Source organism: Carassius carassius, chromosome 21, assembly GCF_963082965.1.
Source record: "Carassius carassius chromosome 21, fCarCar2.1, whole genome shotgun sequence".
Lineage (NCBI taxonomy): Eukaryota > Metazoa > Chordata > Actinopteri > Cypriniformes > Cyprinidae > Carassius > Carassius carassius.
In genome coordinates, this window is record NC_081775.1 from 15,973,328 (window position 1) to 15,989,760 (window position 16,433).

General features: G+C 35.9%; 1 protein-coding gene across 1 annotated transcript; it reads left to right on the forward strand.

Annotated features, from left to right (window-relative positions):
- Positions 1 to 15,003: 15,003 nt before the first annotated feature.
- Positions 15,004 to 16,250, forward strand: LOC132098221 (glycosyltransferase family 92 protein F49C12.5-like). Its single transcript, XM_059504409.1, has one exon. It carries the CDS (start codon positions 15,004 to 15,006, stop codon positions 16,219 to 16,221), a length of 1,218 nt encoding a protein of 405 aa, XP_059360392.1. The 3' UTR covers positions 16,222 to 16,250.
- The last annotated feature ends 183 nt before the right edge of the window (positions 16,251 to 16,433 follow it).

Below are 16,433 nucleotides of genomic sequence, written 5' to 3' on the forward strand. Positions count from 1 at the left end.
GTTGCGTTTCTTACGTGAGATGCGCAGTGACTGCGCATGCGCGCGGCGTTGGGTGCGCGCTTGAACCCTGCCTGCCTGCGCGCTCGCGCGTGTGTATGTGAAGAGCACGAATCTCATGCAGGATAGGCATATGCGATGGCACAGCTTTGAGACGTGATTTTAATTATGAAGGTGTCGTGTCTTGCTGGTAGGCTCCAGTAGTTATTCATTTCAAGAAGATAATTTTTATTAAAGTCATTCATTCATTAATTCATTTCCCTCATGAGCAAAAAACTAAACAATATAAATATTTTGAAAAGAATGCATGTATCTTTTATGACCCTCTATTTAAATAAATAAATAATTAAAACAATTATTTTGTATTAATATTGTGGCAAAGTACCTCCAAGGTCAAAGCTGCACCTGATTTTCCCACTACACTCAAGTTATTTATTCACTTTTATTTATTTTCTCATGTGTGTTGTTGGTGTTGCACTGTTCAATGTTTATGTGTATATATATTTTCATGATCCCTCTTTCAATTATTGAAATTTTTTCCACATTCTGCAAGGGCTATGTATATATATATATATATATATATATATATATATATATATATATATATATATATATATATATATATCTGTGTGTGTGTGTGTGTGTGTGTGTGTGTGTGTGTGTGTGTGTGTGTGTGTGTGTGTGTGTTTTCAGATGCTATAATATTTATGATAAAAAAGAACAAGGTGCTAAAAATGCTAATGAATAATATCAAATATATATGTTGTAATAATTAAAAATATTTAGGAACAAAAGTGAACAAAAATCTGTAAGTTAGAATTCATTTTTAATGATTTTGTTGGGCAAACTAACCTCGGCATTTCCTTCTTTTCTAAGAATAGAACTTTACTTTGACTGTTGACCTCCCTGTTTATCCAATTGTCTTAAAACAGAATTGCACAATAGCACAGTACATCTTAAGGGATCGAGTGAGACATAGATGGCATTGATGTCTGTATTAGTTTTATCAATGGCTGATTTTATGTGCTGTTTAATCAATTATAAAAAATAATAATAATAATAAAAATAAATTAATTTAAAAAAGCATGATCTGTACATATACTGAACCATGGCCCACTGAATGAGGACACTTACTGACAGCTTACTAGAATCCTGAGTAACATGCACATTTGCTGAGAGCCATGGGAGCAAGCCATACAAGACCAGGCTTGTTGGTCAATTAAATAGCATTTCTATAGCCATAAATCCAGCCATTCGACTCCCGCAGAGTGAAACTTTAATTGCTTTATATTTTGCTTGTGTACATTCTACAACTTTAGAATGACTGACAGATTTGTAATGTGGTGAACTGTTCTACTGGAGCAATTGCATTCCTTCCTAATGCAGTGAAAATTGTATTTGATAAGTATATTTTCCCAGAATGTCATTGCCATTACATTGCAAAACACTGCTGACAGCTGACATGTTATTGTTTTGTGTCTTATTATCTATTTTCCTCCTGGTATTGCATTTGTGTGCTGAGGTGTGACTCAGCCTCTATTCTTTGTCTCAAGGCTTCTTTCTTCTATTTCTTTTTTGTCTTTTTTCATACTATGAAAAGACAGCCTCATCATTATTCAGTTCTTTTGAATATACATAATAGCAGGAGAAACATAGAGCACAGTGTAGTAGCATGAAATTATATTAAATACACTGTCATTCTGTACATTAAAAATTATATATAAAAATGTTGCATAAAAGTTCAACAATTGGTTAATTTTATGCTACCTTTATACAATATAAAAACAGTATTATATTGTTCAGGATGATATATGTAATTTTACTGTAAATATTGCAGAATGTGTTTTTCAGAGGTAAACATTAGAATTGATTTGAACATTTATAAAGAATTTATATAGATTTATTTAACAAGATAATACATTTAATTTTGTTTTTCTGTAATTTAAGACAGGTCATTTCCCTGTAAGAACCTTAACTGAATTGAAATGTTTTATGTAGTTTTTTTTTTAATGTTATTAAGTCAGAGTTAATAGCATTATTTTAGTGTGTTTTTGTGTTTGTGCCATTGTGTAACTGAGACTTTTACAAAAATCTTGTTTTTTTTTAATGGAAAGTGCGATTAAAAACTATATTTGAGCTGACAACAAACCTGCAGCCTGTAAATATTGATTTGTCTGGGAGTAAGATCACACAGGTTCTTATCAATCCTGCCAGGAAACAAAGCCATGTTAACAAGTGATACAATGAGCTAATCCCATTTCCAGAATTTACAGGATTAGTGGCATCACATCTTTGAAAGATATTGCAAGTTTAGCTTGAGGCACTTACAGATAATACACAGATATCAGTGCTTGTTTTCTGTGTACTGTAGCGTATAAAAACGTTTGCCCTTTTGTTTTTCAGTTTTGCATGTTCATTTCTTCTCCAGTAGGGTCACTGAGTGAGATATATAACTTATAATATCAGTGCTTCAGTCATCTGAATGATAACTCTCTTAGCTCGTATGACCCTTCAGCTGTTTGAGGCTAATCGAGGCCACTACAACACCTGAGTCTCTCTCTCTCTCTCTCTCTCTCTCTCTCTCTCTCTCTCTCTCTCTCTCTCTCTCTCCCTAGCTCTTTCTCTGTGCCTTCTCTTTCTGAGCGAGCTGAATTTATGTTTCTGTCCTACTGATAGCAACCTCATTACAGTGTCACTATAAAGATCACATGACAGTGTCTCTGGAAGAGGTACCTTTTGGAAAGCACAGGAGAAATGAATTGGCAGAGACAAGACTGCTGAGCTAAAGGCTGCCATGTTCATCATATCTTATAGCCGGAAAGATGTTTGTAGAGGGCACTGAGGATATAAAGGCTTTTAGTAGTCTGAAGGTGACTATGACGAGTTTATCAGGATGTAAACTTGATTTAAACAAAAAGCCAGTGTTTTACAGGCTTATTGGTAAGTGGTGTTCTTAAGCACAATACTAAGCAGAATCCAGAGCAGAGCAATAATTTGTAACTATTGTGTGAGGTTTTCGGTGTCATTCACTTCCAGTTATTTTAGCTTTACAAAAACAGCCTGCTATAATGCTTTATTTTACAAACAGGCATTTGTTGTCATATTGTTTTAATTTCTTATCATAAATACATTGGTTTGTAATGTTAAAGGGTTAGTTCAGCCAAAATGAATATTAAACCATAAATTACTCTAAAGTCATCTTTGGTGTATATGACTTTCTTCTTTCAGACGAATTCAGTTGGAGTTATTTTAAAAAATGTGTTTGATCTTTCAAGCTGTTTGATGCCACTCAGCGGGTGTTGCACTCCATCGGTCCATGAGAAGAAGCTCATCCATTTAATGAGGACATGCGTTTTTGTAAGACAAATATCCATATTCAAAAGGTAATAATCACTTTAATCTAGCTTGCGCTCACAGTTGTAAACGAGGCAGTTCCAAGGGAATGATATACAAGATAAGCTTTGCGTATGTGCTGCTCAGAAGTGACGCACGCGGAAACGCAGTGGAGAGATCAAAACAAAACAGCGGTCACTAATTAGAAGTACAAAACAAGGATTTGTAAAGAAGAATGTCAGAGGATTTCGATATAAGCCATTGCTCCTGGCAACAAACGTTGGTTTTCACAAGACTAACCGGCACATTGGCAACATTGGCCTCATACGTCATTCCCCCGGAACTGCTTCCGTTTAACAACTGTGAACGCAAGCTAGATTAAAGTTATTATTACATTTGAATATGGATATTCTTCTTACAATCATGCATCAAATCACTACAGAAGGCCTTTGTTCACCCCCCGGAGCCGTGTGAGACACATTTTTTCAATGGATGAGCTTTCTATTAAACTTCTCCTGGCCCGATGGAGTGCAACACTCGTTGAGTGGCATCAAACAGCTTGAAAGATCAAAGACATTTTTTTAAATAACTCCAACTGAATTCGTCTGAAAGAATAAAGTCATATACACCTAGGATGACTTCAGGGTGAGTAATTTACGGCTTAATTTTCATTTTTGGCTGAAATAACCCTTTAAAGGAATAGTTCACCTACCTTTTGTGTGAAAAAAAATTACATTTATTTTCCATGTCAGTATTCAATGTGCTTTCACGATTGATGCAGGGGCCGGAGTTCTGACGTAGAACCTGGATGCGATATGCCTTGTTTACAAGCAGTGGAATGCACATGCATGTGCCATGGTACTGTCGTGAAATTGCATTGAAGACTGACATGGAAGAGAATAAAAATTGTTCAATAAAGTTGTTATTTATTGTTTTCTGTGTGCACAAAAACATGCTTTTAACATGGTTTTAAAGTAGTTTTGGCAACTGTAACTTTCTGGTTAGGCTTTTTCAAGCCAACTTATTTGTCTTGACCAATTTTTATCTATTTTTTTTAATACCCTTCCCTCCCACTTCCCTCCATCTCGTTCACTTGGATGTATATCATTATACTAGTGGAAACCTTGCAATGGGCTGAACTGGAAAGTCTTAAGCCCTTGATCACTTGGAATCCACAATGGAGTTGAGCTGAGTTTTTCCGCTTATGAATTGATGCAGTTCTATATGTATATAGGTAAAAAAAAAAAAAAAAAAAAAAAAAGATTTTATATATCATAGAGCTGTTTGAGGTGAACATAAGCACAATTAAACACGATCTGTGATGGCATATATGGACTATCCCAACGTAAAGTAGACGAAGTAGTCTCCCTTGGTCAAAATCAAGGAGTCCAGAGTCTGTCCATATAAACTTCCCTCGTTGACTTAAGTGGAACGCACTTCAAAATGACAGCTGGGATTCCCCCGAGGGGAAGTGCCTAGAGAACTTTGCAAGTGTGTGTCTAAAAGAGTGAAATGAAATGCAGCCCTTTAGATTATTTGAACCATTCAACCGATTCAAAAACACTGATTCATTCAGGCATGAAATGCATGTAATGAAAAGTAGTATATTGTTTTATGCCTATAAATATTAATACACATCACTAGTTTTATATTGTAGAATTTTTTTATATTAAATGATTATGGCTTGAGTACTTCATAGTCCTTTTTCAAATACTTTGTTTTGCTTTAAATACAAGTTTGTATGATTTATTTTGGAGCTGCTGGTTTGGTTCAAGACTATTGCTGACTGCTGTTGTTGCTGAATATTTTTTAAATCCCTATGGAGAAAATGAATATAAGAAAAATATTTCCGGAAGCAAGTTTGCTGAGGAAGTAGGCGGTGACTGTTGAACTCTAAAGCAATACATTTCACAAGCAGTGATAAAACACTGTTCATAGGGTAGGCTGCTATGCCTCTGTCCTTCTCTGTTATAGCGAGAACTCATCACTGTTATTGGCATGGCAACCTAGCTTCCTGTTGGTTTAGCCTGCCCACCATCTGTCTGCTCCCATATAGATTTGAAATGATGCGGCATGACAGGAGCCGTGCCCATAATGCACAAGGTGTGAGGACCCAGGGCCCTGCCACAGAGCCATGAAGAGAAGATCAGCTACAGATTTTGATTTTTCAAGGCATGAATGATGCAACTCCTTCCACGGAGCACGAAGGCATTAGAGGCCATCCATCAGCCACATGCTAGCAGGTGTCTCAGCTGCTCCAGATACTCTTAGGAGGAAGAGGAAGATCAATGTCCTGGCTGCAAATCCTGCTCTTGTTGATAAGAGGCCTGTACTACAGAGGATCAATCAGGTTTACACCATTGGAGTGTTCGAAACAAAGTCGACGGCCGCTTGAACAGTTTCTAACTGACTCATACATAATCCTTATGAATCAACAAGATATCGTATGTTAGAATGATTCATTTAACCACAGCAAATGAGTAAAACCAATATAATAGTATGGAATATTATAAATAAATATACTTACATTTGTAAGAAAAATACATCAGCTTATTATTAATATTTGATACACTTATGTCTGCCAAATCAGAATCGCGCAGTGTGACCAAAATGCAGAAATATGCAGGGAAAAAAACAAAATACAAGAAAATTGAAACACAAGTCAATACATTTCTTTAACATGACAACACAGTGCAAGTTCATGTCATAAAATGCAACTTAATGATATTTATGAATTAACATAAATTGTTATTATTTGCCTTTACATTTTTGAAAAAATCCTAAAGATGTAAACAGTAAATCTTAACACTATTGTTGATTTTCTTTTATTTTGTTCCTGTCATTGACTCAAACTGACTGATTAAAAAAAAATGTTAGTTGATTGCTATGCTGTTTTATCTAACAATAAATATTTATTACATTTATTACATTTACATTTATATTTATTCATTTAGCAGACGCTTTTATCCAATGCGACTTACAAATGAGGACAGTGGAAGCAATCAAAAACAAAAAAAAGAGCAATGATATATAAGTGCTATAACAAGTCTCAGTTAGCTTAACACAGTACACGTAGCAAGGGCTTTTAAATCATATAATGTGTGTGTCTATATACATACATATATATATATATATATATATATATATATATATATATATATATATTTATAGACACACACACACACACATAATTGCATAATAAATGAAAATAAAATAGAATACTAAAAGATTAGAAAGGTAGTTTTTTTTTCTTTTTTTTTAAAGAATAGAATTAGAATAGTGAGTGCTAAAGTTAGAGGGTCAAATAAAGATGGAAGAGATGTGTTTTAAGGCGATTCTTGTAGATGGCTAAGGACTCAGCTGCTTGGATTGAGTTGGGGAGGTCATTCCACCAGGAGAGAACATTTAATTTAAAAGTCCGTAAAAGTGACTTTGTGCTTCTTTGGGATGGCACAATCAAGCGACGATCACTTGCAGAACGCAAGCTTCTAGAGGGCACACAACTCTGAAGTAACAAATTTAGGTAAATGGGTGCAGAGCCAGTGGTAGTTTTGTTGGCAAACATCAATGCCTTGAATTTTATGCGAGCAGCTACTGGTAGCCAGTGCAAATTGATAAACAGAGGTGTGACGTGTATTTTTTTTTGGCTCATTAAAAATTAATCTTGCTGCCGCGTTCTGAATTAATTGTAAAGGTTTGATAGAATTGGCTGGAAGACCTGCCAAGAGAGCATTGCAATAGAACAAGAACTTGAACAAGGAGTTGTGCAGCATGTTCCGAAAGAAAGGGTCTGATCTTCTTGATGTTGAATAAAGCAAATCTGCAGGATTGATTTATGTAAGTCAAGTAGTGTTCATTCATATTTACTCCCACGTTTGAGCAACTTAACATGATTTATTAACTAAGAACACAGGGTCCACATACAGTTCGATCTAATAATCAGACTGCAGCTCTGTCCTCCTGACAAGAACAGTAATTAATTACTGCCATTTAATTAGCTGTACAACAAAATCACAGCTAGAAAGATCCAGATGATCTGGAATTATAATGTACTGCTAGTGAAGAGCAGCCAGTGGTGCCATGTGATGGGTTTTGCATATATTGATTTTTCATCCTCTTCATGCTGAGTCATTATGTTCAAGCCTGTTGATCTGTTTATCTCTGATTATGAAGAATGCTTTTTAACCACATTCCCACCTGCTGAGGTCACTAACCTGTTCCAGTAACATTTTCAAGTGACATAAAATTTTGCTTGCATTATTTTAATGGGCACATTATAAACTTTAAAGGGGTCATATGATGCTTTTTTAAAAATCATTATTTTGTTTATTTGTTGTAACAGAATATGTTGACATGATTAAATGTTCAAAAAACACATTATTTTTTTAAATACTGTACTTTATTGTAGGTTCTTTATGCCCCACCTCTCTCAAACATGTAGTTTTCTACAAAGTCCTTCCTTCCAACAAACGCAGTCTGTTCTCATTGGCCAACTGACCCAGTAGATTGTGATTGGCTGAACACTGCAAGGAATCATCGGAAATGTAACGCCCCTTTCCATAATCGCAAGCTTCATCTTCCAAAATAAATGTGAAGACAGTTAATAATGTCCTTAGTTTTACCATCAGTTCAAGCCCAAAAGGGGAACAGAGTCACATGACAAACACAGTGATGAAGCTCGAATGTGTTTGCAGTACACAAGCCACCGACGGTTAAGAAAGCTGTCTCCACTGTGTGACCCTGTCTCTCTCTCTCACATACACACACATACACACACACACGCGCGCAATCACAAAAATCCCCATTTGAACATTCAATAGTAAATACTTTAATAACAAAACATACTTTCAGTAGCTGAATGAGAAACACTAGATTGTCGAAGCAAAGTCAGAATTACCTCCTCTCCTAGGTTCACGAAACGGTCGTCCATAAATTGCGTTGCTGTTCTGTAAGTAATCATGAAGCTTCCTAAATCAATCTACTTTCGGAAGGCCAAATAAAGTGCTTTTGCTTTCTCCTAGACACACGCAGCATGTCCCTGACATGGCTGCTTCAACACTAACTGCGGTTACTGAAACCATATGCCTTCTTTATTTGTGTGAACATTTGGGCAGCATTATGCAAATATTTCCACGTAGTGACATAGACATGTGGGGAAGTGTATGAATGAGTCATTTTAGGTTGGTGTGGCAGTCTTAACTTTGATAAAGAATATCTCTTTGGATTTAAGACTTTAGTCTTTGCAACTTCACAGATCTTCTTCATGCACCAAGAGCTTGTAACACTCCAAAGAAAACGGAAAAAATTAAATTGCATCATATGACCCCTTTAAAAATTTATCTGCTTTGGATTCTTTGCTTTTCGTGCTCTATAAAATTTTATAATGCAATACATTCCTAGCTGTAACTTTGGTCAAAGACAAGCTGTTCCTTTAAGGGGAGCTCTTGCTGGGTGCAGACATCACAAGGGCATTTGCTAATGACTACCTTGTGTAAAAGCGAGGTGCATGAAGGTAGTAAAAAAAGAAAAGAGCTGACAAGTTTCCTCCTTTTCTCAGCTGATGATTTTCTGCATGACATCTAATATGAGATTTTATAAATAAACCATATGATGTTATAAATCTGTACATAATAACCTAATTGACTATCCGTGCTGAATGAGAACAGCATGCTGTATATGACATGTTTTATTTAAATTTGATGGTTTTTCTTTCTACATCTGCAACACCATTATGGTAGAGGAACAGGGAAAGTGCATTAAAGTGGGACAACAGAAAGCAGAATGTGTTTGAGTAAAGGTTAAGTACTGCACTAAAATGAAGGGACTCACTGGGGACTTTGTTGTGCAGCAGTTCATTAGCATGTTTTTTACACTCCTTTCTTCTGTGCAACCTTTGCACAGCAAGTAAAATACCGTAATTTTAATTTAAAATGATCAAGGCATGTTTTTTTCACTCTCTGAACACAAACAAACATTCTCATTTAGTTTGCCATTAAATGGACACAATGAAGAATCATATTTAATCACTTCCATTTATACATTACAGTGCATAATAATAAACAAAAATATTATTGAAATTAAAAACATCTTGTAAGTTTCAGAACTCAAAAATTTCTCATTAGTCTAAAAACAGCTCATAGTGAAGCCAATCTGGCAAAATAACAGCTTGTGGAATATGCTATTTTATGATTATGATTTATGAAACACCCCCTCCCCAGAAGAAGTTCATCGCCTGCTTCTACATCGCTGCCTGTTTAGCCCCACCCACCAAATCACGCATGTAGTGCAAATAACGAGAGCGGCAAACGCAGGTCTATGCAGAAACTAATCGAAACTATATTTGATTAACTTTATTCTTAACGAAGCTCCAGACCATGCAAGTAAGGTCCTTTGTTCACTTCATTTTACTACGGATTCATTTATAAACGACACAATTTGACACAGAATTTTCAGAAGGTTGAAACTAAAAGACTATGCTGTGCAGACTAAATTGGATCCAACAGTAATGTCACAACACCCAAGTGGGATTAACTGTTTTTAATACTATTGTTTTGTCTGTTATTACAGATCGTTTATGTACTGAATATTTTTTTTGGTGTAAAAATCTTGATAACAGTATAAATGGACCTCAGGGAACTGTACAAAAATTTTGGAGTGGTATATAATGCACAAAAATCAAATGAGAGTTTTAAATGTTTTCATTGCACAATTTGAACTGATTCACAGAAATGAATCATATGTAAGAACTCTCTTATGTCTATCTATATAACTATATAGCTAGCTAGATCCAATACCTCTCATATTTGTGGTTTTCAGGGAATTTGGTTCACCAGTGAGTCTTTGCTGAAAGCCTAAAGGCTTACTGAAGCCTGAAAGTTAGAATCTGCAGCCCTTAATGAACACAAACTCTGTCTATGGTGATGTTTGGTGAAATATCTTGCCAGGGTGACTTGGCACTTGGACAGAGGGTGGGATTGTGTTTCCTATCCCTTATCCTTTTGCCTGAAGTCAGTGATGGTGAAAGTCCTGTTCTTGTTCTCCCAGAGTTTGGCTATGTTTTTGGCATCTTGCTCTTACTCAAGTAATATCAACTGAACTGCAGATGGTGACGAGAAATCCTGGTGCTAAAAATATATGAAGTAAATTAATGGTCAAAACATTCAAATTAATGTAATTCAGACAATGCACAATCAAACACCAATTTGCTTCCTCTTGATGAAGAATGTCTGCAGTATCCATGGTTACCTCAACTACGCAAAAGCCTAAAATTGCAATGTAGATAGTGTTTTTTCCAAGACTGAGAAATGGCATGCTGAGGGCAGCTCTCCATGGAGACCAAGCAAACCGACGTTATGGACATAAGATGAATGGAGGGTGGTGATAGCTTGACAGTACAGAGAGTTCTGTGTTCATTTAAATCCAGAAATGCTGTCAGACCCCTCTGCCTGTCAGAGAGAGAAAAGTCTCCATTTATTTCCACCACTCACACTTTCACCCACACTTTACATCATGAAAGGCCAATGAGGCTGGCTGGCAGTAACTGGATTTATGAACTAAAGTAATGATACTGCAAGTAATATAGAGTTGCATAAATCATTCTGTACTGTAAACCATCCACTGACCCAGACTGGGCGATTTAGTTAAACAACATTATACTGCAATATTTCTCAGTCTTTTGACAGTATATTCGATATATGTTCAAAAAGTCTATATTATAGGTAAAATACCAAAAAATAAGCAACATTTCAATGCATATATTATCATTTTCATATATGCACCATTACAACAATATACAATAATCCTGCTAACAAAAATATGTTCTAAGAATGTAAATGTTATTTCCAAATGTTGTCAGAACATTCAAAATGTTTTTTCTTGGTTATGTGAACATTAGAGAGAACATTAAGGTAGTTATTAAGGTAGTTGTAAGGTTTAGGGTATTGGGTAGGATTAGGGATGTAGAATATGGAATATGTTATATGTTAATAACAGGCATTCTAATAAGCAACTAGTTAATAGTGAGAAATGGAGAAATGGTCCCTATAATAAAATGTTACTGAATTTTCTCTGAGCGATCTGCAACGAGAAGTAAATAGTAACATTAATAAAACATTATGCTAAATGTTTCAGAGGAATATTCAATAAATTATACAGGTGCATTTCAATAAATTAGAATGTCGTGGAAACGTTCATTTATTTCAGTAATTCAACTCAAATTGAGAAACTCGTGTTTTAAATGCAATGCACACAGACTTAAGTAGTTTAAGTCTTTGGTTCTTTTAATTGTGATGATTTTGGCTCACATTTAACAAAAACCCACCAATTCACTATCTCAACAAATGAGAATACTTCATAAGACCAATAAAAAAATAATAATAAATAAATAAATAAAAACCTTTTTAGTGAATTGTTGGCCTTCTGGAAACTATGTCCATTTACTGTACATGTACTCAATACTTGGTAGGGGCTCCTTTTGCGTTAATCACAGCCTCAATTTCGGTGTGGCATGGAGGTGATCAGTTTGTGGCACTGCTGAGGTGGTCTGGAAGCCCAGTTTTCTTTTACAGTGGCCTTCAGCTCATCTGCATTTGTTGGCCTCTTGTTTCTCTTGTTTTTGCTGGCCAGTCAAGCACACCAACACCATGGTCATTTAATCTCAACAAATTAGAATATGGTGACATGCCAATCAGCTAATCATCTCAAAACACCTGCAAAGGTTTCCTGATCCTTCAAAATGGTCTCTCAGTTTGGTTCACTAGGCTACACAGTCATGGGGAAGACTGCTGATCTGACAGCTTGTGACGGTGGGGTGAAAGAGAGTCAGGAAACAGATGCGAGTTAACAGTTTTAATGAAGTGAGATGAATAAATAGACAAAAAGGAACAATGAGGCTGAGAAGACGATACTCCGTTGTGGTGGTGAGGCGGTGAGGAATCCGGATGATGGCGGAGAGAAGGTGAGTAGTCCGGATGATGACGGTGAGTAGGCAGCAGGAGAGAATGGCACAGGAACTGCGGGGAATAGAGCCGAAGGTAAGTGTCCGTGGCTGAGTGGATGTGCGGAGAGCAGATGAGGTTCTGGGGAAAAACACAGACATCCAACGCAGACATCACTAAAGCCAACAAACAGGGTAACCACCATTAAACAACGATCTCACAAACACAAGATGTGAGACAAGCCAATATATAGTGGATGAGTAATGAGTGACTGCTGTTGCTGATGACAATTAACGGAGACGCCCACAAGCTAATCAGTGCAGACGCGAAACACACAGATTTCACCACAAAGTGCAAACACCCTGAGATCACGGTTTACCAACCGTGACACAGATGTCCAGAAGACGATCATTAACACCCTTCATAAGGAGGATAAGCCACAAACATTCATTGCCAAAGAAGCTGGTTGTTCACAGAGTGCTGTATCCAAGCATGTTAACAAAAAGTTGAGTGGAAGGAAAAAGTGTGGAAGAAAAAGATACACAACCAACCAAGAAATTTGTGTTTTTTGAAAACCGAAATCACTGCACCCATTTACCCAAAATATTTTTGAGCACTTCATGCTTCCTTCTACTGACCAGATATTTGAAGATGCTGATTTCATTTTCCAGTTGGATTTGGCACCTGCTCACACTGCCAAAAGCACCAAAAGTTGGTTAAATGACCATGCTGTTGGTGTGCTTGACTGGCCAGCAAACACACCAGACCTGAACCCCATCGAGAATCGATGGGGTATTGTCAAGAAGAAAATGAGAAACAAGAGACCAAAAAATGCAAATGAGCTGAAGGCCACTGTCAAAGAAACCTGGGCTTCCATAACACCTCAGCAGTGCCACAAACTGATCACCTCCATGCCACGCCGAATTGAGGCAGTAATTAAAGCAAAAGTAGCCCCTACCAAGTATTGAGCGTATGTACAGTAAATAAACATACTTTCCAGAAGGCCAACAATTCACTAAAAATGTTTTTCTTTTTTTTTACAATTTGAGTTAAATTACTATATGTATGTATATTTATATATATGTGTGTGTGTGTGTGTGTGTGTGTAATATATATATAAATATTTTTCTTTTGGCTAAAGTTTCGATAGTTTTATTAAAGACCAGCGCCCATTGCATAAAATGGTCAGTCTTACCAGTCAACTTTTATTAATTCATTAATTTATTATTTTTATTTAGGTGTTAATTTTTAACAATCGTTAAATCGGTAGGTAAATTGGTCTAGTTTGAATCTGAAAAAATAGACTCATTATCCCTTCACTGCTAGTTGGTCAGACTAGTTTTAAAAAACAGTGAGTCTTAAAATAGAGACTAAGCTCATGCAACTTGCCCCAGATTACATTTGTTCATAACTTAAAGGGAACCTTTCAGGAACAATGTTCCCTGAAATATGGGAATGAACAGGAAATACATATATTGTAACTAAAACATTAAAACATAAAAAATGCCAATGCCTTGGCTTATGTGATCACTGAATTGGAATTCTGAATCGTTTAAATTTTGTACTTGAATTTATTATGATAAACATGTTTTTTTTATCATATAGTGTAAGCATATTAGAAGTGTTCATTTTTCATTTTCTGTTAATAATTTATTTTATTAGTACATGTGGGTGCTATAGATATGATCGTGATTTCTAATTGTTTCTTAAAAAAACTGATTTTGTAACAACACTAATAACATAATAATATATTGGCAACATGAAAAAGCAATTTACCTATTTACAAAAGGGTCAATGACATCAGCATTTTTCATCAAGTCATTTTTCTTCTATAATATTAATATTTCTGAGTAAAACACAATATCATTGTCCCTTGCTAAGTCCTTTCTCAGTGAAACAAAAGTTATCTTTGAGGTCAAAGTCTCTAAATGGGAGGGTGCAACAACCGCTAAACTTGCAAGGCAAAGACAATTATGATCGCTATCTTCAAGAATAGGTGATGTATGGTGTTTCAGGTGTTCGTTTCCTCCATAGAATTATACCTGTTCTGTGAGGCAACTTTGCTACATTGTGACAAAAGGTACTGTGTCTATTTTTCATCTTATTTTGCTAATTTCTATTTGGCAGGAATGGTCAAAGCAACTATGATATTTTAGCTCTTTGTTGAATTTGCTGTTTTGTGACAAGTGCAGGATTTCTTTAACATGATAAATCATCAGGAGCTTAAATGTTATATTTACGTCTAAACGTATAAAATATATAAAGACCAAGATTATATCAGTGAGCGGGTTAAAGGAATATTGTCATTTCAATTCATCTTTCGCAGAATCTGAACTGAGGAAGCAGAAAATATGCAGAATTAAAATTTAATAAACATGATGTCTAATTAAAATGAACTGAAATTCAAATAATGGTAATCTTAACTAGAAAAGGAAATACTATTAAGGCAACCTTACAATATTTTTAAAAGTTCTTAAAGAAAGTTTAAAAAGCATAAATTAAGGCCTTACGGACCGAATTCATAGATGTAACAGTTTACACATTTCTGACTTAATCTTTGCTTTACTCTACAGGTGAAAAAGGGCAGATGGGTAACAGCACATTTAAAATATTTCTTGCTCTTACATGTATCTATATTACTTCAACACTGATTATGGTATATAAGAGTTATCCTTTTTTCAAATATATTACTGCTTCCTATAATACACAAAAAATCCCAGATGCTTCACATTCGGCAATGCCTTTCAAAGAATCAGAGCATGCCTTCTATAATACATGTAAAATTACAGACCCTATAAATTCAATAACACCCATTAGAGACTCTGAGCATTTCATGGTGTCTGCGTTTATCGACCACAGACTGAATGGGGTCATTCGAGTCATCAGCATAATCAACAGAAACCGTCTTCAGCCGCTTTACTGTGTTTACTGCAATGCTGAACAAGTCTGCAAAACTGTTCACACTGAGGTCCAGATACACAGCGACCATTTTGGCTTCCCGTTTCACGTCTCAGATGTGATTTGTAAAGGCAAGCACATGCAAAATGCAACACATGTCCTTATATCAACTAAAGATTCAGATAACAGTGCTACAGAATATCTGCCAATAAAAAATCATGTCAGAATGAACACTTTTAAGTATAACTTTACCGTTTGCATCTCTAACCTTTTTGGCGACTACAACAATGTACTGCAGTTTGCTCAAACGATGGAGATGTACAAGCTTCTGGGAGTACAGCATGTGGTCATCTATAACACTAGTAGTGGACCAGACTTGGAAAAGCTCTTAAAACATTATGAAACGGAGGGGATACTGCAGATCGTTCCATGGCCTATCGACCAGTTTCTGAACCCTTCTTCAGGTTGGAACATCAAGCTACACAAGGGTGACATTCATTATTATGGTCAGTTAGTAACACACAACGAGTGCATTTACAGACACATGTACCAGTCAAAGTATGTTCTCCTGAATGACATTGATGAAATAATCATGCCTTACAAACATGCCAGTTTACAATCACTAATGGAGGACCTCCAGTCTGCTCATCCCAGAGTAAGTGTTTTCCTTTTTGAGAGCCACGTTTTTCCCACAGCTCAGTTTGAGGAGAGTGGGAAGTTCAAACGAGCAGAATGGAATAATGTTCCATGGGTTAATATCTTGGAGCACATCTACAGAGAACCTTATCGAAAGAACATTTACAATCCCACAAAGATGATTGTCAACCCAAGGAATGTGCAGCAAACCTCAGTACATATCTCATTGCAAATCTATGGATATATTCACCGTGTTGCATTTCGTGTGTCTAGGATGGTGCATGTGAGAGATCCAATGCAGGGGAATCTTACTAAAAACCAACTGTTTGAGGACAAAAGAATGTGGGACTTTGAGCAAAAACTGATACCGAATGTAGACCAGACTTTGAAGCTTTCAGGTTTGTTAAGGCCTCACTTATGACATGATTTTATTATAAATATGCAGATGTGAGAAAATAAAGGATGCCTTTTGAGAAATATTGTCTTAGCCATGATTGATAAATTGATTTAGTCCAATGTAAAGTTAAAAAGGTTGAGCATTTTGCACAAAATATATTGCACAGCTGATGTCTTGAGTCTCTGGCCCGATTTCATTTACACTCAGCAAATTATCTTCCGTTTTTTAACTCAACC